This window comes from Tenrec ecaudatus, chromosome X (genome assembly GCF_050624435.1).
Source record: "Tenrec ecaudatus isolate mTenEca1 chromosome X, mTenEca1.hap1, whole genome shotgun sequence".
Taxonomy (NCBI): Eukaryota; Metazoa; Chordata; class Mammalia; order Afrosoricida; family Tenrecidae; genus Tenrec; species Tenrec ecaudatus.
In genome coordinates, this window is record NC_134548.1 from 51794360 (window position 1) to 51818498 (window position 24139).

The 24139-nt window shown below is 39.8% G+C and overlaps 1 protein-coding gene and 1 pseudogene across 1 annotated transcript; both read right to left on the bottom strand.

The window, feature by feature from the left end:
- Window positions 1-4750: 4750 nt before the first annotated feature.
- On the bottom strand, window positions 4751-13513 carry LOC142433343 (sentrin-specific protease 6-like). The gene is given in 7 exon segments (XM_075538359.1): window positions 4751-4842; window positions 4845-7369; window positions 7371-7677; window positions 7680-7769; window positions 7772-7909; window positions 12500-12538; window positions 13501-13513. Coding segments are annotated over 7 exon segments (3204 nt in total).
- Window positions 13514-23318: 9805 nt separating this feature from the next.
- On the bottom strand, window positions 23319-23763 carry LOC142433344 (small ribosomal subunit protein uS13-like; annotated as a pseudogene).
- Window positions 23764-24139: the final 376 nt, after the last annotated feature.

Consider the following 24139-nt stretch of genomic DNA (forward strand, 5'->3'; position numbering starts at 1 on the left):
ACTGAGTAAATGGTTATCCGAATCCTTACCTACTGCATGTAACATGGGTTTTCCCCTTAATTTTACTATTAGAACAGAAGTTTAAGTACATAGTACAGAGAATAATATAGCAAACATATAAGCATGCAAAACACAAACTGGAACTTTCCTTTGCTTCAGATTTCTTGTATAAGGAAAAAGCAAGTAGAATTGAAGCTTCCTTTGCACCCCTTCTCTAGTGTCATATATATTTTTCCTCAGACACATCTACTAGCCTCAATTTAGTTAGTCTTTATTCTTATCTTCAATCTTTCTGCTTATAATTTGTTCACATACATACACATTGGGTTTTTCATATATATATTTGTATATGTTTACATAAATAACATATTGTTGTTCTTAGACGCAGTTGCTATTGAATTGGTTGTGATGCACACCCATCTTAACTAAGCACTACCTGATCTTGCACCATCCTCACAAACACTGTGAAGTTGAATCACTTTGTCGCTGCCTCTGTGTCACTCCGTCTTATTGAGGGTCTTCCTTTCTCTGGTGGACCTTCTACTGTAACTAGCATGATGTCCTTCTCCAGGGACCAGTCCCTCTCAATAACCTGTCCAGAGTTTGTGGCAATGTCTTGCTTTCCCGTTTCCAAGGAAAATGTGGCTGTACTATTTCCAAGACAGCTCTGTTTGTTTTATAGACATTCCGTGGTACTTCTAATATTCTTTTCCAGGACCATAATTAAACCCTAACAATTCTTCCCAAGTTTTCTTTATCCATTGCTCAGGTTCATCGGTCTATGGAGAAATTGAAAGGACCATGGCTTGAACCATGCACACCTGAGCCGTCAAGCTCACATGGATGTCTTTTGCACAAGATTTTCCCAAAGTAATATGTCATTTGATTCGTGACTGCTGCTTCTACAAGCATTTATTCTGAGACCAAGTAAAATGAAATTCTTGATAACTTCAATTCTTTCTCTCTTTGTCACAAAGTTGCTCACTTATTGACCTAGTTATGAGAATATTTTCTGTTTCCCTTTTGTTAGGTTGATATTTATTTCATACTGAAGGCTGTAGTTTTGGTTTTGTTGGAGTTTTTTAAATAAATCATTTTATTGGGACCATTTACAGCTCTTATAACAATCCATACATCCAATGTATCAAGCACATCAGTACATTTGTTATGATCATCTTGTTCAAAATCTTTCCTTTATTTAAAACTGTTTTATTAAGAGCTAATCCAGACACCGTACCATTCCATAGTTCAACCATATCAAGCAATGTTGTATAATTGCTAGCACAATCAGTTTCAAAGTACTTCTTCCTTCCTTCTTAAACCCCTTGATATCAGCTCCCCGTTACCTCCTCACCCCCCCAACCTTACCCCTTATTCTAATTGTTGTCTGTGTAGATTCACCTATCCTGAGTTTCATACCAAAGAATCAAAAAGACTATCAATAAGAGAATATGAGAGAGATAACTTCAATATGAAGAAAAAGCCCAGAGAAAATATCAAAACCCAGATCAAGCACAAAGTATATCACAGGGGAGATCAAGTGACAAAGTTTGAACTGTTCAAGTCAGCTTGGTCACTGTAATCTACTACTGTCACCCCTCCAATACGCTCTGTCTGACACCCAGGTGATTCTCATCCCTCAATGATGGTTACAGGGAGCTTTATTCTATGTGTAGACCCTGCAACTGTATTTCCGGCTCCTGCTGTCATCCATAGCCCTCTGCACCCCAAAATCTTATAACTTTGATACTATTTCAAATTTGAGATTTTGATTATGTAATTTACAGCTCTTGGATTATGGATATTGGTGTTCTTCTTCTTTTTGGACTTAGTGGATGTCTCACTTAGAAAGCTGCTTACATGGAAATAAGCTTTGAAGACTTCAGATGCTATTGTATTTTTTAATCATTTTATTAGGGGCTCATACAACTCTTAGGACAATCCATACATACACTAATTGTCTAAAGCACATTTGTACATTCATTACCCTCATCATTCTGAAAACATTTGATACCAACTTAAGCCCCTGACCTCAGCTCCTCATTTCCCCCCGCAAAACCTTTTCTTTCTATTGAGACCTTTGTATCAACTCACCTTTTTTCCCTACCTCTCCGACTCCCCAACCTTGTCAACCCTTGATAAATTATAAATATTATTGCTATGATTCTAATGACTCTTGAAAAAAATGTCCACAGAATTTAAAATCAGGAATAACTCATTGCTGGAGATATACAGGCACAATATTTTCCTTTATGAAAATATGTAATACAGGCCCTGGATGTTAGCGATCTTTTTTTCAACACATATAGCTGAATAATGCTTAAACAAAAAAAGAGAGAAAAGTGACCTTATTAGCATAGTTCCTTCCACATAAAATTCCCACAAACTGTCAACATCCCACAGGATTCCAACTACATAGCAAATCCTAACGTGACACTTTGAGCGAAGACACCTATCCCAATTATACTGCAGGCTGCTGTTCAAACCACCTTCAGGATCTAGAGCGTTCTCTGTCAGCTCTGGAAGTAGCGGTGAAGCAGTGAAACTCTTGCATGCATGTGGGCAGTCTTGGACTTAGTGCTGCTGGACTGCCCCTCGGCGATGGGTCCATGATTGCTCTCAGTGGAGGAAATCTTTCCTGGAGACTTCGCTCAGTAGAGGGAAGCACTCAGTGGAGACAGCCATCTTTGTAAATCCGATGTATCAAATAGCACGTTCAGGTTGCCTACCATTCAAGCTACACAAGGACATAGATCTGACACGGATCCCGGCACCTTCCTCCTGACCCCAAAGCAGCCTTAGCCCTTCTTCATTCTGGAAACCAATTGTTTGTAGGGGTCTCAAGATGACATTCATTTGCCATCCCTAATCTAAAAGTACTCTTTCGGGAGTGGCTGGGGGCTGGTGATCGGGGGTGTGTATAACAATTTAAATAACCATTCCAAGAGCTATGTAATTGTTGAAACCATCCATCACCCCTAGTCTGCAGTGCACACTGTGTGAATATCCAGTTGAAATTTACCATAAACCTCTCTGTGCTTGTGTTTATTTTCTTCGAGATGGGATGCAAACCTCTAACTCGTGGGAGCCACAACCCATAGCTCTTTATCATGTTGTCAGGTAGTGTGAGGCTTTGCTCCTGTGCAGTGCTCAGAAGTGTGCATGGGGAAGTTAGGATGATGCTTGGTGCTCAGCATTTGGAAATGAGTAATATAGTAAAGTGCAAAGTATATGGAATACAGTAAAGATAGACCAGCACCTGGAAAACAACTCAGGGCTCACTATTGCTGCCATGGTTAAGCAGTACTGCTGTGCGCAGGAAGGAGAAAATATTCTTAGAGAGTGCGCAGTTTCATCTAAGCTCTTTCTATTTGACCTACTGCCTCATCTAGTGAAGAGAGTAGCAGACAGACCCGAGACCTCACTATGAAATACTTTGTGTTAGAAACTAAGAAAGTCGCCCGTGGCTGGCAGGGTCCCTCCACCACAAGGAACTCTGCGGTAGAAAGATCTGTGGAGCTGCTCCTTCTTTATGGTTTGTCACAAGTTGGTTTTTGTGTTCCCGTTTGTTTGTTTGTTCCTGCTCGATCAGATGTAGCCAGGAGCCTGGATTAGCCATCCCAGCTGCTGGATCCTCTGCCCTGGATGTTGTGTCCTTCCCTTCTGTCCGTGAGATATCCAATTATTCTGTGTTCTGTTGGCTCGGTGCCTGAACATATGAAGCCCCCACTCCACATCGTGGAACAGCATTTTCCTTTGGGCCCTTCCTTAGCTCCCAAACTGGGCTCAGCAATTTTATGTAAGAGCACATTCTCAGTATCGTTGACAATAACACTCACATTGTGTGTGTATCAGCGTGTGTGGGCGTGTGTGTACTCACTACACCCAAGTCAGTGCCAACCCTTAGTCACCCTTTAGGACGGGGCAGAAAGGACAATACTGTAACTATTTACTGGAGTAGAAAGCCGTATCTTTGTCGGAATATAGACCCAAAGCCCATCAGTACCCCATTGGACATCCCTTCACAGAAGGGTCACAAGGAAGGGACGAGCCATCCAGGTGCAGTATAGCACCGGTGAAACATACAACATTCCTCTACTTCTTTAATGCGTCCCCCACGCCCCAATATTATGACCCGCGTCCTATCTTAGAAATCTAGCTAGACCGGAGCATGTACACAGGTACAGAAAAGAGCTCAGGACACAGAGAATCCAGGACAGATATTGAGAGTAGTGATACCATAAGGGCAGGGGGAAGGGGCCTTCTACAGCTCTTATAACCATCCATACAGCCATTGTATCAGGCACATCAGTACATTTGTTGCCATCATCCCTTTCAAAATCTTTTCTTTCTCTTGAGCCCTTTGTGTCAGCTCCTCTTTGTTTCCCTCTCCAACTCCTCCCCCACCTTTACACCCTAGTCAAACCTTGATGAATTATAAATTCTTCTTCTTCTATTTTTTCCTCTATTTTTGTTTTGTGCTTAGAAGTTGCAGGTTTAAGTTCTAGAAACAGAGAACACATAACAAAAGCTTCCTAATGGGTGAAAAACGAAATTATAAATGCTGGGAAAATTGGCCCCATTAACATGATTATCGACATTTACTTAATACATACTATATGGAAAATTAATTATAGGACATTTAGAGAAGCATGAAAGTTTACAAATCACTCTGAGTCATGGACAATTGCATGTTTTATTGTCTAGACCAAGATCAAACGTGTATTATTTCTAGAGGCAAGAGAAATGGTCAGTCTGAGATCCTGGCGTCATCTGGTTGCGTTCCTTCACCTAAAGGCGTTTCTTCTGAAAGCCTGTCTACACGCTTGTTCTCCCGTTGCACTGCTCTGCCTCCATCTTCAGAATTAGGTTGCGGATTTCCTCTCTCTTTGCCCGTATTCTTAGAGGAGGAAACCAGTTTTTCAAATCCATAGGTAGTGCAAAATTGAGAACTGGATTCTCAAAAAAACTCTCGACATACTGCAGCAAATAGACACCGCAATCACTGAGGTTGCTTTGTTGGGGCACGTTTGGACTCAGGTCCATCATGACATCTGTGGAAAAACTCCTCTTGGTGCCTTTTTTAATTTCCCATTCCTCCTCTAGATATTCTCGAAGAATTTTCACAACATGTGAGCGGGAAGGGCCTCGTAGAGAGTCCAGAAGCAAGATGCAAGGCTGCTTACACATGGTGGGCTCGAAATGCCACTGTCCTCTCTCCGGGCTGCAAGGGCTCTCCTGCTCTTTGAAGGTTGACTCATGAGGACAGTTTGGCTTGATTTCACTCACTGCGTGTGCATGTTGTGACGGTCTTAAACAGTCCCCTTGTGGCCCATGCTCACTGTTATTCTTATCAACAACATTCTCGCACACGGAATCTCCTTTCTTTGATGCTTCACTTTCACTTGCAGTCTGGCTTACTTTTTCCAAACTACCTTTTACGTTGCATGTATGTTCCCCACACCGAGGGTCCCTTTCTTCCCGTGGGGTACCCTTTGAAGGAAATAAAGGCATGTGAGGCTTTCTGTTTAGAATCCTCGAAATTACAGGCTTGGCAGAGCAGGCTTGTGAAGAACTGGCCATTACGTTGGCTGGAGGAGAAGAAATACAACGGTCTACTACAGTTGAAGTTTTTTGGACGAGTGCATTTTTGTGGAAATGAGGATTAGGCTCATATTGTGGTTTCTCAAAGCCAGGGAAACAAATAATAGCCAGAAACCAATGTGCATTTTCATTAAGGGGTACAAAAATAAAATCTTTTGCAAAAATATCTACATGCCGGGTCCAGGTTTTTACTCTCAGATGTCGCTTTTTTGGTGTTGATAGATTGGTACCTTCCTGCAAAAGCTGTCTTTTAATGTCAGTCAGGCATGGGTAGAAAAACGAACTGAATATATGAATTCGGTTCGCTTCCTCTTCCTTCAGTTTCTCGAGCACCAAATATTTCAAATAAAAGTCAATAATAATATCATTTAGAAATACCCCTTCCTTTAGACAGTGTAGGTCCACACTAGTAACAGCGATTCCTCCTCTAGCTGGAGGTGGTGGGTACACTATTAGTTTTTCTACAGGACCAGTAAAGGCGGCTTGGCTCTGTCCAGTTGCCTTGTCATCACCAACCAACTGGAGTTTCTGTTTGCTTTGAAGTAGTATTTTAGAGTCAAAGGACATAGTTTTCATTATGTTTACTTTTTTTATCACAGTTCCTTTGAAGCTTTCGGGATAGGTTTTGCTACAGGCAACAATTCTGGTATTGGCTTCTACAAAGGAAATTTTTGAAAAAAAATTGGAAACCTTATTTTTTCTACCTATTTCAGTAAGGATTTTTTCAAATCGTGTATTTGTTTCAAGATCAAGGTCAGTGTCAAAACTTAAGATGATATATCGTTCTAGAGTCGGTATCTTATTTATTTCTTTACACTCAGTCCAAACTTTCTCTTTCTTGTGCATTTGCAGCTGCATGCTCAACTTTCCATAAACTGCTGGTGTGGTCTGGAGAAACACGACTGGGGGGTTTCGGACTTGACACCAGTCACATTTCATTACATCAGAGGTGTCTAAGGTAATTGCTACCTGACCACCTTCCGGTTCTTCTAGCTTTATCTTGATAAAATCCAAAGCAAAAGTGACTGGCTCTAGTAACACCCGGAGAAGTATTCCTACTCGTACACATCGACACTTTAAAATGACCCTGTCACAGGATCTCTGGCATCTTACGGACAAAGGATGGACTACGGTTTCTTCAGAAACAATTTTACGCCGTTTTGGAGGCTTCTTGAGACCCAAACTGCCCAAAGGGTTTCTCCTGCTAGCTTTCATTGCCAATGGAGCGGTATTTAACTTGGCTTGGGCCACAATGCCTCCTCTACGTGTGTTTTCGTTGCAGGCTGCTTCCAGACCCCCGGTGGGGGGCGCTCGGGAGCAACATGCTGAAGCAGCCTGTTGAGGAGCTACGCTCTCTCTTCTGTTGGCTCTGTCACTGTCCTCAACATCACTGAACAAATCGATTGGATCATGTGGATGTGAAAGGCTGGGTTTCCTTTCCTTCCTCTTTGCCATTTTGGTTCCTTTCGCATTGGCTAGAATGACGTTCGCACTAGTCTGCACGTATGTCTGTCTACTATCATCACAGTTCACAGTCATATCAGTGGGGGGCTTACCCTGGCTGGGGCCATAACGCCTCTTGGTGGCTCTTGTATTTTTTGACTTAGGGCCTGCAGAATTCCGAGGAACCGACATCCTGGATAACGGTCCAGGCGATTCACTCGGACCTGTGGCTTGTCTACAGTTCTTGTGAAAGTCCTTGGACAGATTCATACCGCCACTTCGGCAGACGCGGTGATCGTCCTTTCTCTTCCAGAGCTTGGACGACCTTCAAGCTGCTCACGGACGGACGTTGACGGGAAGCTCCCGGAAAGACCAGCGGGCTTCTTCTGACGTGGGCGTGGCACGAGGGGTAGCATTGTTGACGTCAGAGCACCTTGGCAATATGGTGGGGTCGAAGGAAAGGCCTTAAAGGAGCAGTGTCAACTTTCTGGGCACCAGGTGGGTATCCGTTCCTTTCTGTTTGGGCTGCTGCTTGCACTAATGACATCCGTGCGCTAGCATGTTGCAAACGTCTACCATGAACTACAGTTGCCGAACATAATGGTGCAGTTTGTGTCTTTTCACTCAAGTCTTATGGTCGCTTAACATGTTAATTCCAAGTGGGTTCCCTTTCAAAGTTTTAATACTTTCAGTCTTGTTTTATCTTACATAGGTCATCAAGAAACAATTTCAAATCGGCAGTTCACCTTTGTTCCTTTTGAGGTCTCAGAATCCTCATCTTCATCTACACTTAGCAGATCTGCCCCATCTTTATCTGAATCTCCTTCATTTGCTTCCCCATGACCAAAGCTCCAATTATTTTATTTTAAATAGTTGTATTAGTGGCTCATACAACCCTTAAAACAATCCAAACATACATCAATTGTGTAAAGAACATTCATTGCCCTCATCATTTTCAAAACTTTTGCTCTCCCCCAAGCCCCTGGTATCAGCCCCTCATTTTTCCCCTCCCTCCCCATAATCCCCTCCTTCATGAACCCTTGATAATTTATAAATTATTATTTTGTCATATCTTGCTTGTCTGACGTCTCCCCTCGCCCACTCTTCTGTTGTCCATCCCCTAGGGAGGAGGTCACATGTAGATAATTGTAACCGGTTTCTGCTTTCCAACCCACGCTCACTCCACCCTCCAATTATAGCCACTCACACAACTGGTCCTGAAGGGATCAACCGCCCTGGATTCCCTGTGTTTCCAGTTCCTCTCTGTACCAGTGTATATACTCTGGTCTAGCCATATTTGTAAGGTAGAATTGGAATCATGATAGTGGGGGAGGAGGACACATTTAGGAACTAGAGGAAAGTTGTATATTTCATTATTGCTATGTCGGACCCTGACTAGCTCATCTCATCCCCAAGACCCTTATGTAAGGGGATGTCCAGTGTCCTGCAAATGGGTTTTGGGTTTCCACTCCGCATTCACCACCTCATTCACTGGGATATCTTTTTTTGTTCTGATGATGCCTGATACCTGATCCCTTCGTCACCTTGTGATCACACAGGATGGTGTGCTTCCTCCAGGTTAGCTTTGTTGTTTCAGAGCTAGATGGCCACTTGTTTACCTTCAAGCATTTAAGGCCTCAGATGCTATATCTTTTGATAGATGGGAAGCATCAGCGTTCTTTGCCACATTTGCTTATGCGCCCATTTGTCTTCAGTGATTGTATCAGTGAGGTGAGAACAGAATGTTATGATTTTTTTGTTCCTTGATGCCTGATAACTGATCCCTTTGGCCCCTCGTAATCACTCAGGCTAGCGTGCTTCTTCTAGGTGAACTTTATTGATTTTGATCTACATGGCCACTTGTTTACCTTCAAAAAATTTAAGACCACAGACCCTATATTTTTTTGGTAGCGGGGCACCGTCAGCTTTCTTCACCACACTACTTATTCACCCGCTTTGTCGTCAGCAGTTGTGTCGGGAAGGTGAGCATCATAGAATGCCAATTTAATAGAAGAAAGTATTCTTGCATTAGGGAGTACTTGAGTGGAGCCCCAGTGACCTTCTGCTATTTTAAAACTAAACCTATAAATATATGCACATCGATCTATTTCTTCATCCTCATATATAAATATATTTGCATATGTACATGCCTTTATTTAGACCTCTATAAATGCCCTTCACCTCCTAGCTCTTTCCTCTATTTCTTTAGATTTTCCTCTTATCCCACTATCCTGCTCAGTCTTCATTTGGGGTTCAGTAATTCCTCTTGGTTACTTTACCCTTCATCATGCCCTGCCAGGTCTCCTACACCCACCTCACAACCAATTTGGGTAACTTGTAGTTCCCTTCTCCCTGGGTTTGTTAAAACCACTACCTTTGCCCCCACATTCCCCTCTTCCAAGTCCCTGCGGAACTCTCAGTCCCGTTGTTTTCTCCTCCAGATTGTTCATCCAGCCTATCTTATTTAGACAGAACTGCTGAGATAATAACTTATACAAAAACAAGACAGAGCAAAACCAAGCAACAATATACAACAAAATCATAACAACAATAAACCGATGGTAAAAACAAAACAGAAGAAAGGAAAGCTTGTATTCAGTTCAACGACAATTTGTTGGCCTTTAGGAGTGTTTACCTGCCCAGTATGTTGGGGAACCTGCCCTGGCCCAAAGTCCACCTTTAACATTCCCTGTAGACCTTGCTGCTCTGTTCCTTGCTGTTCTGTTGCACCACTTTACTGTTTTGCCTAGGTGTGGCGGGATCATCTAGGGCGCAATTCCCTCACTGTGTCTTTGGTGTTGTCCCCTGTAGGGCTATGGGTCAGTGAGGGACATCATATCTCATAGTGGGGCCGACCATGTGGGCTAGCTTCTCAAATTGGGGACATTGTCCTCAAGGCCTAGTGGGTCAGGATGTTCTCCACTCTCTCCACTTCCCCTTTCATCGGCTCCAATGTACTCCAATCAGATATCTCCATCTCCTGGAGCTGCAGATTCAATGAAGTCCATTGAAATAAATTCTTCTGGGTGGGGGGAGGGACAGGTATCCACATAGTATTTGGGATTAGGGCCTGCCCGTCACACCTCTTCACTGCTTCCCTCCTCCACCCTGGCATGTTGCATTCATCTTTTGGAGCACTAGGTTGAAGTCTTGTGATAGTTTATTGTGTTAGAACCCTATCTAAGACACGTCTGGTCCATATTTCCCTGTGGAGATGTAAGCAACACCTTCCCCTTGGGTGGGTTAGTGCCCTGTGCCCCTGATACCCATTTCTTTTTTATTATTAGTATTTTTTCCTTTTCCCACCTTGTTTTTAGTTGTCTACCATATGTATCCCTGTATTTGGTCTGGTCTGTGCCATACTACCTGGTCCTTAGCCCAGGAATGTTTGTATACAACAGCTTTTCCACTATGGCCCTTTTGCATTTTTTTTTAAAGCTTACCTCAGCGGACTCATGTAGTACTTTTCCTTTTGTCCGTGGCTTATTTCACTTAGCATGATTGCCTACAGTTCTTCCCATTTAGCGATGTGCTTCATACGTTTCATCACTGCTTTTTAGCGATGGATAGTACTCCATTGTATGTATGTGCCACAGCTTTCGTATCCACTCGTCAGTTGATAGAAATTTGGATTATTCCCAATTCCTTGCTATTGTGAACAGTGCCGCAATGAACATTGGAGCACAGGTGTCTGGCCTTGGTTTCTTTCTTACCTCTTCTGGGTATATGCCCAGTAAAGGGATTGCTGGGTCATATGGTAACTTGATTTCCATCTGTCTTAGATATCACCAGATCAATTTCTATAGTGGCTGTACATACTTACAGGTCCACCAGCTGTGGATGAGTGTTCTTGTCTCCCCATTGCCACTCCAAAACTTGTTTCTTTCTATTTTTTTCAATTGGGCTATCTTTGAGGGTGTTAGGTTGTACCTCATTGTTGTTTTAATTTTCATTTCTCTTATGGCTAAAAATCTGGAACATTTTCTGATATGTTTTTGGGCCATTCAGATGTCTGCCCCTGTGCAGCTACCAGAGTATTGTGGATTTTACTAATAAGGCCTTTGTGTGATGTGTCATTGCTAAAGATGTTTTCCCAGTCAGTGGACGCTGTTATTGCTCTCCTGGTGAATTCTTTCCATGTACACAGGTGTTTTATCTTCATTATATCCCATTTGTCAATATGTTTCTCTTCTGTATCTGTGTCCTTTCCTATTTGTGATAGCCTGTGTATTCCCTGTGCCAAAGTTCTCAATTTCATCCCAGTTCCTTCATTGATGGCCCTAATAGTTTCAGGTTTAACTTCAAGGTCTGTGATCCTCTTAGAGTTTCTTCTTGAGCATGGAGTGAGATAAGGTTCTTGCTTCATTTTTCTGCAGCTAAATATACATATTTTTCCAGCACCACATGTTAAAAAGGGCATCTGCTTCCCTTTGGATATTGTTGGGGCCCTTATCAAAGATCAGTTGTCTCTATGCTGATGATTTTTTTCTGGTTTTTCAGTTCTTTTCTATTGGTCTGAGTATCTGCCATTGTACCAACACCATGCGGTTTTGACCACTGTGGTTGTATAGTGTGTGCTTAATTCAGGTAAAGCAAGCCCTCCTACTGTATCCTTCTTTTTGAGCAGTTCTCTGCTAATTCTGGGCTTCTTCCCTCTCCATATGAAGTTGGCAATCAGCTTTTGCATTTCTTTGAAGGAAGATGAGTGTAGTTGTATCGAGATTGCATTAAACTTATAGAGTGCCTTAGGCAGAACTGACATCTTGACTATATTGAGCCTTCCAATCTATGAGCCTGGGATATTCTTCCATTTGTTCAGGTTGCTCTTGGTTTCTTGTAATAGCGTTCTGTAGTTTTCCGCATATTGATCTTTTGTTCTTTTAGGCAGGTATATCCCTAGATATTTCAATTCGTGTTTGGCTATTGTGAAGGGTACCACCTTTTTGATCTCCTCTTCTGTGGTCTTATCCTATGTGTGTAACAGTCCAATGGACTTCTGTTTGTTGATCTTGTATCCTGTTCCTCTGCCAAACTCCTCTATTGCTTCCAGTAGTCCCCTTGTGGAACTTTTGGGATTTTCCATATATAAAATCATATCATCTGCAAATAATATTTTCACCTCTTCCTTCCACAGAGGAAAACATTGGATGTCTTTTCTTTGTCTTATGCTGTTAGCTAATAACTCATGCATGATAGTAATTAAGAGTGGGGACAAGGGGCATCTTGGTCTGGTCTCCTTTTTCAGTGGGATTGTGTTAGTCTTTTCTCCATTGACTACCACATTGGTCGTTGGTTTTTCATATATAGCTTGTATTGTCTTGAGGAATTTTCCTTCCATTCCAAGCTTCTCAAATGGCTTAAACAGGAATTGGTGTTACATGTTGTTGAATGCTTTTTCTGAGTCTATCCGTTTTGTCATGTGGATTTATAGTTTTTCAAACTACATTTATTTTTAAACAACCATCTCTCTTAGACTCCGAGCTTGCCAAAGCTATTCCGGCTCAAGGTCTGATCCACCGCCACCTTCTCGGCTTCCCTACTCCTAGCCCAGCGAAATTATTATTTTTTTTTTTTGTATCTTACGCCCACTGCTGTCTCCTTTAACCCCCACATTTCTGTTGTTCATCAAGGCTGGTGGTTTTTGGTGCTCATCAGTTAATTCTGAAATTTTGAGGGTAATAATTAAATTTTTAATATTTACATTTAAGAACATTCATTTGAAATCTATTTTTTTGCCAATGGCTTGGAATGGGGCTCTATTTATTTGTCCATGAAGAGATAATCAAATGTTTTCATACTGCTGATTAAATAGTTTAACATGTCCTCAATGACCTGTAAGGCTCTCTAGTTATCCTTTCTCACAGATTTGGCTCTATTCAATTGCATTTGTTTTGCTACTCATGTGCTCATGCCATTTTTGTATTGTACACAGAAATTTCCACACAACCTTTCATCCCCAGCAATGGCCTAATAGTTGTCTGTCTTTATAGTTATAACTTTTCTAAATATTTCATACATAGTACCATGAAGTACAGATTATTTTGTGTGTGCCTTCTGTTAGCATATTTTATGTTAATCCACCTTTCATATATAACAACTCATTCCCTATATCCTAAGTAGTACACTATTGTGTATGTATGTATGTATATACACACACACTCACACACACATACATGCAGCATTTTATTTATCTAGTCCCTGAGGTACAGTTTGGTTGTTTACAGTTTTTGCTTATTATGAACAATGGTGCTGTGAGCGTTTGCATATAGGTTTCGGGGTGAACAAATGATTCATCGCTCTGGCATAAATACTGAGGCGTGGAATTGCTGCACTTTATAGACATTGTGTATATAAAATGTTTAAAGGAATTATAAAAGTGTTTTCAAAGGCAGATAAGCTATTTTGCATACTCAACAATTGTGTCTGAGAGCGTGAATTTCTCTACATCCTCACCAATATTTTTCATTTTCTATCACTGTGAGCATCGCTGATTTAGTTGCATATGAATTTAAATCACTTTGCAATTATACTTTGCCAATTATGCATGTTAAGTATATTGTCACATGTGTATTAGATTGGGATATCTATACATAATCTTTTGTAGAATGTCTGTCCTTTTCCTCATTTAAAAAAAAAACGAGGAAAAAGGTTACATAGTGTAATTTATCATTTCAAAAAGGTTTCATGGAGTATGGTTTATTTCATAGATAAAATATCTCCTGAAGTCATGATTACAAATAATTTCTAATATTTCCTTCTTGAAGTGTTGTAGCTTTAGCTCCCAACTTTAGGTATATGATAGTTTTTTGGTTAATTTTTGTAAAATAGAAGTTAAGTTCATATTATAAATGGCATTGTGTTAAACAGGGTTCTCTAGAGAAAGAAGACCAAGACATGCATGATTTTAGATAGACAGAAAGATAGATTGGGAGATACAACATAAGAAATGAACAGCTCATTAGTACACAGAGCGGTACAAATGGCAGAGTGCAATTCACTTCTGTGAGACAATTCATACAATGGCAGTACTTCAACTCATGAGGTCTGCTGGGTGCAAGTTAATGAAGCAGACAGGTGAATCTTCTGTAGAACTATTCAGACAATCCAGCCACAGGTAGCAAACAGCAGGGCAGGTCACCAACAGTCAGCCAGATGACATGGTCCTAACTTCCAGAGTTCAAGTGATGTTTACACCAGCAATATGGTCAAGCAGGCCTTGAAGGAACCTCAAACTATAGCGACACAGTCCATGTGTTGGGTGTCCCACAGGTAGTATAGCTCACACGCTGAGGCAACGAAGTAGCTAAGGCAGCCACACACTGGTCCAATCACCAAAGAGCAAGAGACAAGAAAGGCAAGGCTCTTGGAGCCATTTATCTCTCGTCCTTCTATTAAAATACCCTTGAAATAACCGCATGTGTTCACTGGTTGGCACAATAAACCTACCAATCTCAGGTATATATCCAAAAAATTATTGAAGAATATTCCCTTCCCATTAGATTACTTGGTACCTTGGTTGAAAATCAATTGATCATAAATATGTAGGTATCTTTCCTTTTTAAATTATTTCTTTGGATATTTCCGCCCATCGATCGGTATGTCTATCCTCATGTTAATACTATGATGTCATAATTACTGTGGACTTTAAAAGTTTTAAAAGCAGGAAATTAACTCTTTCACCTTTAATCTTTGATTTCGACTTGTAGTAATTCCATATTCTTTACATTTATATTGACATTTTATGGTAATTTTCGATTTACTTTTAAAATAATATTTTATTGTATTCTGGTGAAAATTTAAACATGTTCATTTCCCCCTTGACAATTTCCACACATATTGAAAATGACATTACTGATGTTTTTCATATGGTTTCAATATTCCTTTTAATTATGTTACCTTTTTTCTATTTCCAGTACTCTTGTTTGCCTTTCCTTTCTTCTTTTGTCTTCATTGTTTGGGATTAAAAGTTGACCTTTTCACTCATGCAGGTGTTTTTTTTTTTACAATAATATTCATCTAACAGGATCTATTTGGGGGGGTGGGTCAAGGTATCTCAAGATGATAGCTCAGAGAGTCCTCTGGCCTCAGGTGGCCCAAGTAGTCTGCGAATATTTAAGAATTTTTTGTTTGTTCTATATTTTTCTACCATACTAATCAGAGATGTTTATTGTGTGCCCCTGCGTCCATCAGATAGCTCAAGGTGGTACCTGGGCACCATTTAGCTCTTCTGTTCTCAGAGTAGTTGAGGTCTTAGACCATGTAGTCTATCAGCCTTGTAAACTTGTTTCTCATCTGAGGTTGATTACTTTCTTACTATTTTTCTCCTACCCAGGAGAGATCCATATTTGTATCTTAGATGACCACTTGCAGGCTTTTAAGACCCTGAAGCCCTACTCATCTCATCGGGCTTCAGAACATGAACTTTGTGAGCTATATGAGAGGGCTTCAACAAGTTTGTGGGAAAACGAAGCTAAAAGATACACGATCGCTGAAGACTAAAAAAGAACATATCTGCTGTTAGGTAAGTAGGTCCTGGGATATGGAACCCTGATAAAAAGGGGGGACTGGACAGCTGGATTATAACTTGTCCTTCTCAGTATTGAACAGAGTAATATTCTATACTCTGTGTCAGGATCTCTGTTACACTTCGGACTATTTGTATGCTACCTCTGCTCTCTCTCTCTCTCTCTCTCTCTCTCTCTCTCTCTCTCTCTCTCTCTCTCTCTCTCTCTCTTTCTCTCATTTATCTCTACAAGATAGGCTGGCGAGGCAATCCCATGGAGACAACAACAGTGGGACCAAAGGTTGTGGAGTAGGCATGGTAAGGGAGAAGGCAGGGGAGGTGAGTGGTGAGCCTGTAATGATGGGCACACGGGTATGTTAAGGGTTCTAATTGGATGGCGAGGGGGGTGTAGCTTTAGTGGTGGTGTCTGATCAATCTAATTGTACCTGAGAGGAATTACTGAGAGGGGAACGATGGGTAAATGTGAGATTGAGGCAGCTGGAAAGAAAAAGAATTAACGAACAAAATATACATAGATGTGGACATATGTAAATATCTAAATATTGCTCTATTTATGTGTGTATATATGCAAATGCAACAAGAAGCACATGGACTTTGGGCCTGCTCTTAAATCTTTTTGGTATAAGAATGGTTTGTTCTACTAATGTCTTATTGTATGATAGTCACCATCCTGAGATGATCACAGAATACAAAATGGGTGCATATGCAAATGTGGTTAAGAAAGTTGATGTACATTAGAGAAACAAAGCCACAGAAACTCATATGTATAAGAGAGAGTTTTATTTAAAGGGTAAGTACACAGCAAGAAAACATTACAACCCAGAGCTGCCCAAGCCCACAAGTCCAACATTAGCTCATATGTCCGACACCAATCCACAAAGTCCTCCTCCATCTCACAAAACAGACGCAATGACACAGAGTGCAGGAGAAAAGCCTAATCAGTGAACATGTAAGCATCTCATCACTGACAGGGGTCTCCACATGGCTGCTCCAGCACCCAGTGCTGCATCAGGTTAGGTCTACGTGGCTTCTTAGGGATGACTTACAGGAAGTGAGCCTTGCCACCTGAAGCAGGGAACCGGCTAAGGCAGCTGCACCCTGGTCTGACCACAGAAAGCAAGAGACCTGAGAACTAGAAAGGAGAGGCTCACTGCGCCATTTATCTCTCCGCGCTTCAACGACACCACATGTGTTTATCGACCAGGTAAGCACAATCAACGAACTATCTCACTGGCTATTAAAAGATACAGCATCTGGGGTCTTAAAAGCTTCTAGCCAAATAAGCGGTCATCTAGCAGGGAAGCAACAAAACCCATATGGAAGAAGCATTCCAGCATGCATGATTTTGAGGTATGAAAGGGAGAAGGTATCAAAAATTCAAACACAAGCAACCAAATCTATGTGAAGGGGCATGGATGTGGTGGAGGCCAAACCCCACCTGTAAAACAATTGGACAATCCCTCTCAGAAAAGGCACAGGAAAGGAATGATTAAGCCAGTGTGTGGTATATCACTGATGAAACATATAACTATCCTCTATTTTAAAAATATTTCCTCCTCCATTATGTATTTTATTTGATTTACTTCATTAATCATGTTAGACTGGCATATGTTCATTTGTATAATTAGGATCATTCAATCCATGAAAGTCAAGATAGATAATCCTTGAGAAACCACTAACAGGAGTAACAGGAGTAATGGCTCCCTGAGGGCACAGGAAGGGGGTGGGGAGAAGGGTGGGAAGGGAGGCTGATAGTCTGGATGACAGTACAACTCTGCTGGAGAGGAGTGAACAACAGAATATGTGAATGGATATCTTGGATGGCAAAAGAACTAACTAACTAAATAGGGGTTTCTTGGGGTAGGGTGGGAGAGGGAGGGGATAAAGGGAGCTGATGTCAAGGGGTTCAAGAAGAAGGAAAATGTTTTGAAACTGATTGTGGTAGCAGTGGCACAAGAATGTGTGTGTGACGTGATTGAATTATGGAATGTTATGATATTTCTAAGAGCTCCCAATAAAAAGATTATTAAGAAAATATTGTGGAATTTTCCCACAAACTTCATTTTGTGTACCACAAAAACATGGAAGTCCGTTTCAGTTTTTATTTTTCAGTCCTTTTTAACCTCTCAAACCAGTATTCATATATGATGGGGAAGAAAATGGAGAGTTTTCAAGACTGTGATCCTCTTCTCTTTAAATTTTGTCCATGTTTATTTAATTACATTATTTTCCCCTTTCATTTGTGGAGGATAATCCATACAAAGCAAAATATACTATAATTTATACATACTTGTACAGCCCAGGGCTTCAGCACTGTGATTGTGTCCCCATAGCCACTCGCCCCCGCATATGGCTCTATCTTCTTTTTGTTTTCCATTAACTCCCTCCTTCTCTTCCTGTCCCAACCCTCTCCTATTCTCTCCCCAATTATAGCCTTCAAAGTCTTTTCCTTTGTGGTGCATACCATTTCTTTTGCTTTTGTATTTTTCCTTTTTATAGTGGTGTCCTGAAAAATTTCTTTATGAAACTGACTAACTTTGTTCCACAGAATGTCTTCCAATTTCGTCTGTGTCATGAGGTGTTTGACAGTCTCTCAATTGGTTTTTAGAGAGGCATATGACATGTTGTGTATATACCACAGAGTTTGTTTATTTATGTCACCACAAATGAGGTTTTCGGTTGTTTCTGTCCTTTTGCTATTATAGAAACTGATGTAATAAACATGATATCCATATATCTGCATTTGTTTTGCTCTTTATTTCGTTGGTGTGTATCCCTTGATCGCAAGGACATATGGTATTTCTATTGGTATTTGTTTAAGGAAGTGCCATACTGTTCTTCAAAGTAGCTGTACAATTCTGCAATCCCCACAGCAATGCATAAGCATTCCAATCTGTCCTCATCTTCTCTAGCATTTGGTATTTTCTGTTTGCTTTAAGTTTCTTTAACAGTGTCAGTGTGAGGTGGTATCTCATCATTTCTCAACTCTGTATTGCTAATTATGGAGAACATTTCTTGGCTGCCATGTATTGATATTTTGTGCCCATTTTAAAATTTGAAATATTTTTCCTAATCTGTAGGTCCTCTTTTTACCCCTTTTCTGAAGCCATTATTATTATTGTCTGTGGGTCCTCTTTTTACTCTTTTTCTGAAGCATTATTATTGTTGTCAATTGGGAATTAATACATGTATCATATGATTTCATAGCTCAATCATGTCCAGTATAATTGTACATTTGCTACCACAATCAGTTTCCAAACAATTCTTTTCTACACGGACTCCTTGACATCGACTTCCCTTCCTCGCACCAACCCCACTGTACCCCTCTACCCCAGAATCCCTTACTCTACTTGCTCTCTCCTAAACCTGGGCTTCTTATACCGATACATGAAAAAAAAGATATAACACAACTTCAAGAGAATGATCCTCAGCGACCGGTCTCTTCAGACACCCCCATATACGTACAAGCAGAAACCAAACAAAACAAGGACAAAAGTGTCGTATTCTTAAATGGCCTCTGCCCTCTATTTTGTCTTCTGTCTTGTGGGTGTTTTTTATTATGTTTGGTAGTGTGTTTATGCTTTCTACCAGGACCTTTGAGTTTGTTCCTTTTTTGTCATTGATGGTATTTATAGTCCTGGGGTTTCTATTTTATTCTTTAATGTATTTGTGCTCCTTTTTGTACGTGTTTGAGATATGGGTCCTGTTTCATTTTTTTTGCCAGTGGAAACCTAATTTTCCCAGCACCATTTATCAAAAAGACTATTTCCTCATTTAAAATGTTTTATAAAAAATCGGGTAATGGTTGTATTTGTGAATTCTCTGTTCTAATCCATTGGTCTACATATCTATCATATTACAAATATCAAGCTGTTTTCATTATCATGCCTTTATAATAGGTTTTGAAATCAGGAAGGGAGAGGACTTCTACTTTGTTTCTTGGTGTGTGTGTGTGTGTGTGTGTGTGTGTGTGTGTGTGCGCGCGATTTCATGGGTTTATTTCCTTCCCATATGAAGCTGGTGATTCAAGTTTTCATTTGTTTAAAATATTATGATGGGACTTGGATAAGAATTGGACTGAATTTATAGAGTGCTTTTGGTAATATTGACATTTTTCACTCCATTATAGCTTCCTTTACTGCTCATGGGATGGTCTTCCATTTATGTAAATTTCTTTTAGTTTCTTGTGGAAATGTTCTATAATTTTCTTTGTATAAGCCTTTTGTTTTTCTGGTTAGAATGATTCCTAAGTATTTTCTCTTTGGGGTGGTTATTGTCATTGTTTTTATTTTAATTTCTTTTTCAGAGTCCTTATTAATATACACGAATCCAATTGATTTATGTTTGTTGATCTCATATTCTGATATATTGTCAAAATCTTCAATTTGTTTTCAGCATGTTTTTAATTGGTTCTCTGTGATGTTTATATAAAAACATGGTGTGTGTAAAGAAATAAAATTTTGTTTCTTCTTCTTGCCAACTTGTAATTTTTAATAACTTTTTGATGTCTTATAACTTGGGTTAGACTTCCAGGATAACATTAAATAAGAATAGTGATAAATGGCAACCTTCTCTGGGTCTCATTGGGAAGGATAATGCTTTCAATGTCTCTTCATTGAGTGAGATGCTAGCTGTTGGTTTTGCATATGGTGTTTATTGTGTTGAGGAATTTCCCTTCTATTCCTATTGTATTAAGTGTTTTTATCAAGAATGGATAATGAGTTCCATCAAATGCCTTTTCTGTATTGATTGATATTATTGTTTCTTTTGGTAGATTCTTTTTTAAAGATAATTTTAGGGGCGGCTCATACAACTCTTATCACAATCCATATATCAATCTATTGTTTCAAGCACAATTGTACATCTGTTGCCAACGTCATTCTCAAAATATTTTCTTTCTATTTGAGTCCTTGGAATCAGTTCCTCATTTCTCACACTCCCACCCCGCTCCCCACTCTATCATGAGCCTTTGATAATTTATGAATTATTATTATTTTATCATTTATTACACTGCCCGACGTCTCCCTTCACCCACTTTTCTATTGTTAATCCCCGGAGAGGAGGTTATAAGTAGATCCGTGTAATCCGCTCCCCCTTTCTACCCCTCCTTCCCTCCGCCCTGCCAGCATTGCCACTCTTGGCACTGGTCCTTAAGGGATCATCTGTCCAGGATTTCCTGTGTTTCCAGTTCCCATCTGTACCAGTGTACGTCCTCTGATCTAGCCAGATTTCTAAGGTAGAATTGGGATCATGATAGTGGGGGAATTAAGCATTTAGTAACTAGAGGAAAGTTGTATATTTAATCATTGCTACACTGCACCCTGACTGACTCGTCTCCTCCCCGCAACCATTCTTATAAAGGGATGTCCAGTTGCCTACTGATGGGTCTTGGATCTTGTACACCCCCCATATTCACAATGATTTGATTTTTTTTGTTCTTTGATGCCTGATACTTGAGCCCTTCAACATCTTGTGATCACACCGTCTGGTGTGCTTCTTCCATGTGGTCTTTGTTGCTTCTGAGCTAGATGTCTGATTGTTTACCTTCAATCCCTTAAGACTCCACATGCTATATCTTTTGAAAGCCTGGCACCATTAGCTGTCTTCACCACATTTGCTTATGTACCCATTTGTCTTCAGAGACTGTATCAGGCAGGTGAGCACACAATGATAAGATTGTTTTGTTCTTTTATGCCTGATAATTGGCACCTTGTGATCACACAGATTTGGTGTGCTTCTTTCATGTGGACGTTGTTGCTTCTGAGTTAGATGAACACTTTGTTACCTTCAAGTCTTTAAGACCCTAGACACTCTATCTTTTGATAGCCAGGCATCTTTTGATGGATTTTCTTGATAGATTTCATTGACTATTTTCTAATATTAAACCATCTTTGGATACCTGGTATGAATCTCACTTGATCATGATGTTTTAAAATATGTTTTGCTGAAAATTTTAGCTGGCAGTTTTTTGAAAAATTTGACACCTATATTTACAAGAGATATTGGTCAGAATTTGTCAAATCTGATGTCTTCGAATGGCATAGTTATTAGGTTCATACTTATTTCACAAAATGAGTTTAGTAATAACTTATCCTTTTTAAAATTCTGAAATTGTTTATTTAGAATAGGTGTTATCTATTCTCTAAAATCAGGCATCCTCAGACTTTTTAAACAGGGGGCCAGTTCACTTTCCCTCAGACCCGTTGGAGGGGCAGACTATAGTTTTTAAAGAAAAAAATCTGTGAACAAATTCCTACGCACACTGCACATACCTTATTTTGAAGTAAAAAAAAAACGGGGCAAAAACACCCGGCGGACCGGATAAATGTCCTTCAGTGGGCCACATGTGGCCCACGGACCGTAGTTTGATGACGCCTAAATGATTAGTAGATTTCCCCTGTAAAACCCTTTGGTTTCAGACATTTTTATTTTGAAGTTAAGGTTTTATAGACCTCTCTGTTTAATTGTAGGTAGGTAATGGGATTCTAGGAAAAACATACACTTCTAGATTTTCAAGTTTGTTGGAATACACCTTTTTCATAAATTGTATAATTATCTGTTTTATTTCAGTTGGTTCTCTTGTGATATCACCATTTTCATTTTTTTTACAATGTTTGCTTTTTCTCCTTTACCTTTGTTAGGTTCTCACATGGCTTGTCAATTTTGTTAATCCTTTTGAAGAAACAAGTTCTTGTTGAATTTTCCTACATTTAATCTATTCCTGATTCATTTATTTCTGCTCTAATGTTTTTATTCCTTGTCTTTTAGTGTCTGAGAGTTTATTGTTCTAATTGTTTTAGATGTAGTGTTATGGTGTCTGTTTTAATCCTTTCTTCCTTTGTGATGCGAGTACTTACTGTTAAAATTGCCCTCTCAGTACCGCTTTTGCCATTTAACAGATTGTGGTATGCTGCATTCTCATTTGTTTCAAGAAATTTCTAAATTGCATTCTTTATTTCTTCAGTTACTCGGAAGTTTTAAAGTACAACATTGTTCAGGTTCCATATAATTGACTTTTAGGTCAATTGTCATGTACTTGATATCTAATTTTATAGCATTGTGATCTGAAAAAATGTTTTGTAATATCTTAATGTTTAAAGTATATTGATGCCTGCTTTGCGGTCTAGTGTATGATCTGTTCTGGAGTATTCTATGAGCACTGGGAATGATGCATATTATGCTCTTTTTATGTATTCTTACTTCTTCTATATCTTTATGGATTTTCTTTCTTCTTTATCTGTTATGGTCATAAGTGATATATTAACATTTCCTGGTATTATTGTATTATAGTCTTTCCTCTCTTCAGTTACGTAAGATTAATGTATTTTGAGGTTTTTCTTTGCATACGTAGATGTTTATTTTGTTATGTCTACTTGTCTAATTTCAACTCCCATGAGTATACAATGGCCTTCTTTGTCTCTCTTGATAGTTTTTACTTTGATATCCATTTTTTTCAAAAATTAATATTACTTCTGCTTTCTTTTGACTACCATTAGTTTGATATTTTTTATATTTTGTTTTTTAGTCTGTTTTTGTCCTTATAGCTGAGATGTGTTTTCTATAAGCAGCATATTAATAGCTCAAGTTTTCTCATCCATTCTAGCAATTTTTGTCTCTTAACTAGTAGATCTTATACATTTACATACGATGTTATTATCGATGGGTATGTTTTTAATGCTATCACTTTGTTATATATGTTTCCTTTTTTATGCATAAACTATTCACTAATAGACAAGTTTGATAGGCTTTAGTTCTTCTTAGACAGTCCACGGGTTCGACCACGGCGGCCAGTGGTCTTGGTGTGCTGACCTTGATGTCAAAATCTCAGAAGTGGCACAGCCCTCTGTGGGCCCCCATCTTTCTCAGTTGCTCCAGATGTTCAAAGACCCTGTTGTCCAGACGGTTGGCCAGGACAGTTGCCATCTTTCTCATCTTTCTGTCTATTCAAGAACCAGTCTGGAATCTTGTATGGCAGTGGATTCTGCAGGATGGTGGTCACCCCCTCAACCTTGTCTTTGGTGAGCTCCCCTGCTCTCTTGGTGAGGTCAATGTCTGATTTCCTCAACACGAGCATATCTTCGCCCCACACACTTCATGGCAGTGAAGGCAAAGGCTATTTTCTGCCGCCCATCTATGTTAGTCTTGAGCACTTACAAAATGTGCTGGAAGTTCGCAGGGATTACTAGAGACATGGCGGTAGCAGTGGCGTTGATGTGTAGACCTCCGGTGAAAGAGCATTTTGGTATATTTTTATGGTATTCATTTCATTGCTCATCATGATTTTCCGTGCTGATTTCCATTTTCTTAGGGATTTTCTGTTCAATTTTTTCCTGTTTTTACCTTACTGTTTAAGAGAATTTTATGATTTTCCCTTTTTATTTTGTTGAAGTTATAGAATTTTATTTGAGATCAGTTTGCTTTTAATTACTTTCTTTCCAAATTTAAGGCGGTTTCTGGTCTTTTGTTAACTACTCAGTATCTTCTCCATTCGACTAATATCTGCTATGTTTCTTCTCTTACTGTATTGTAAGTACCGTATTACAGTATTGCAAGGTGAGGCCTGCCCCT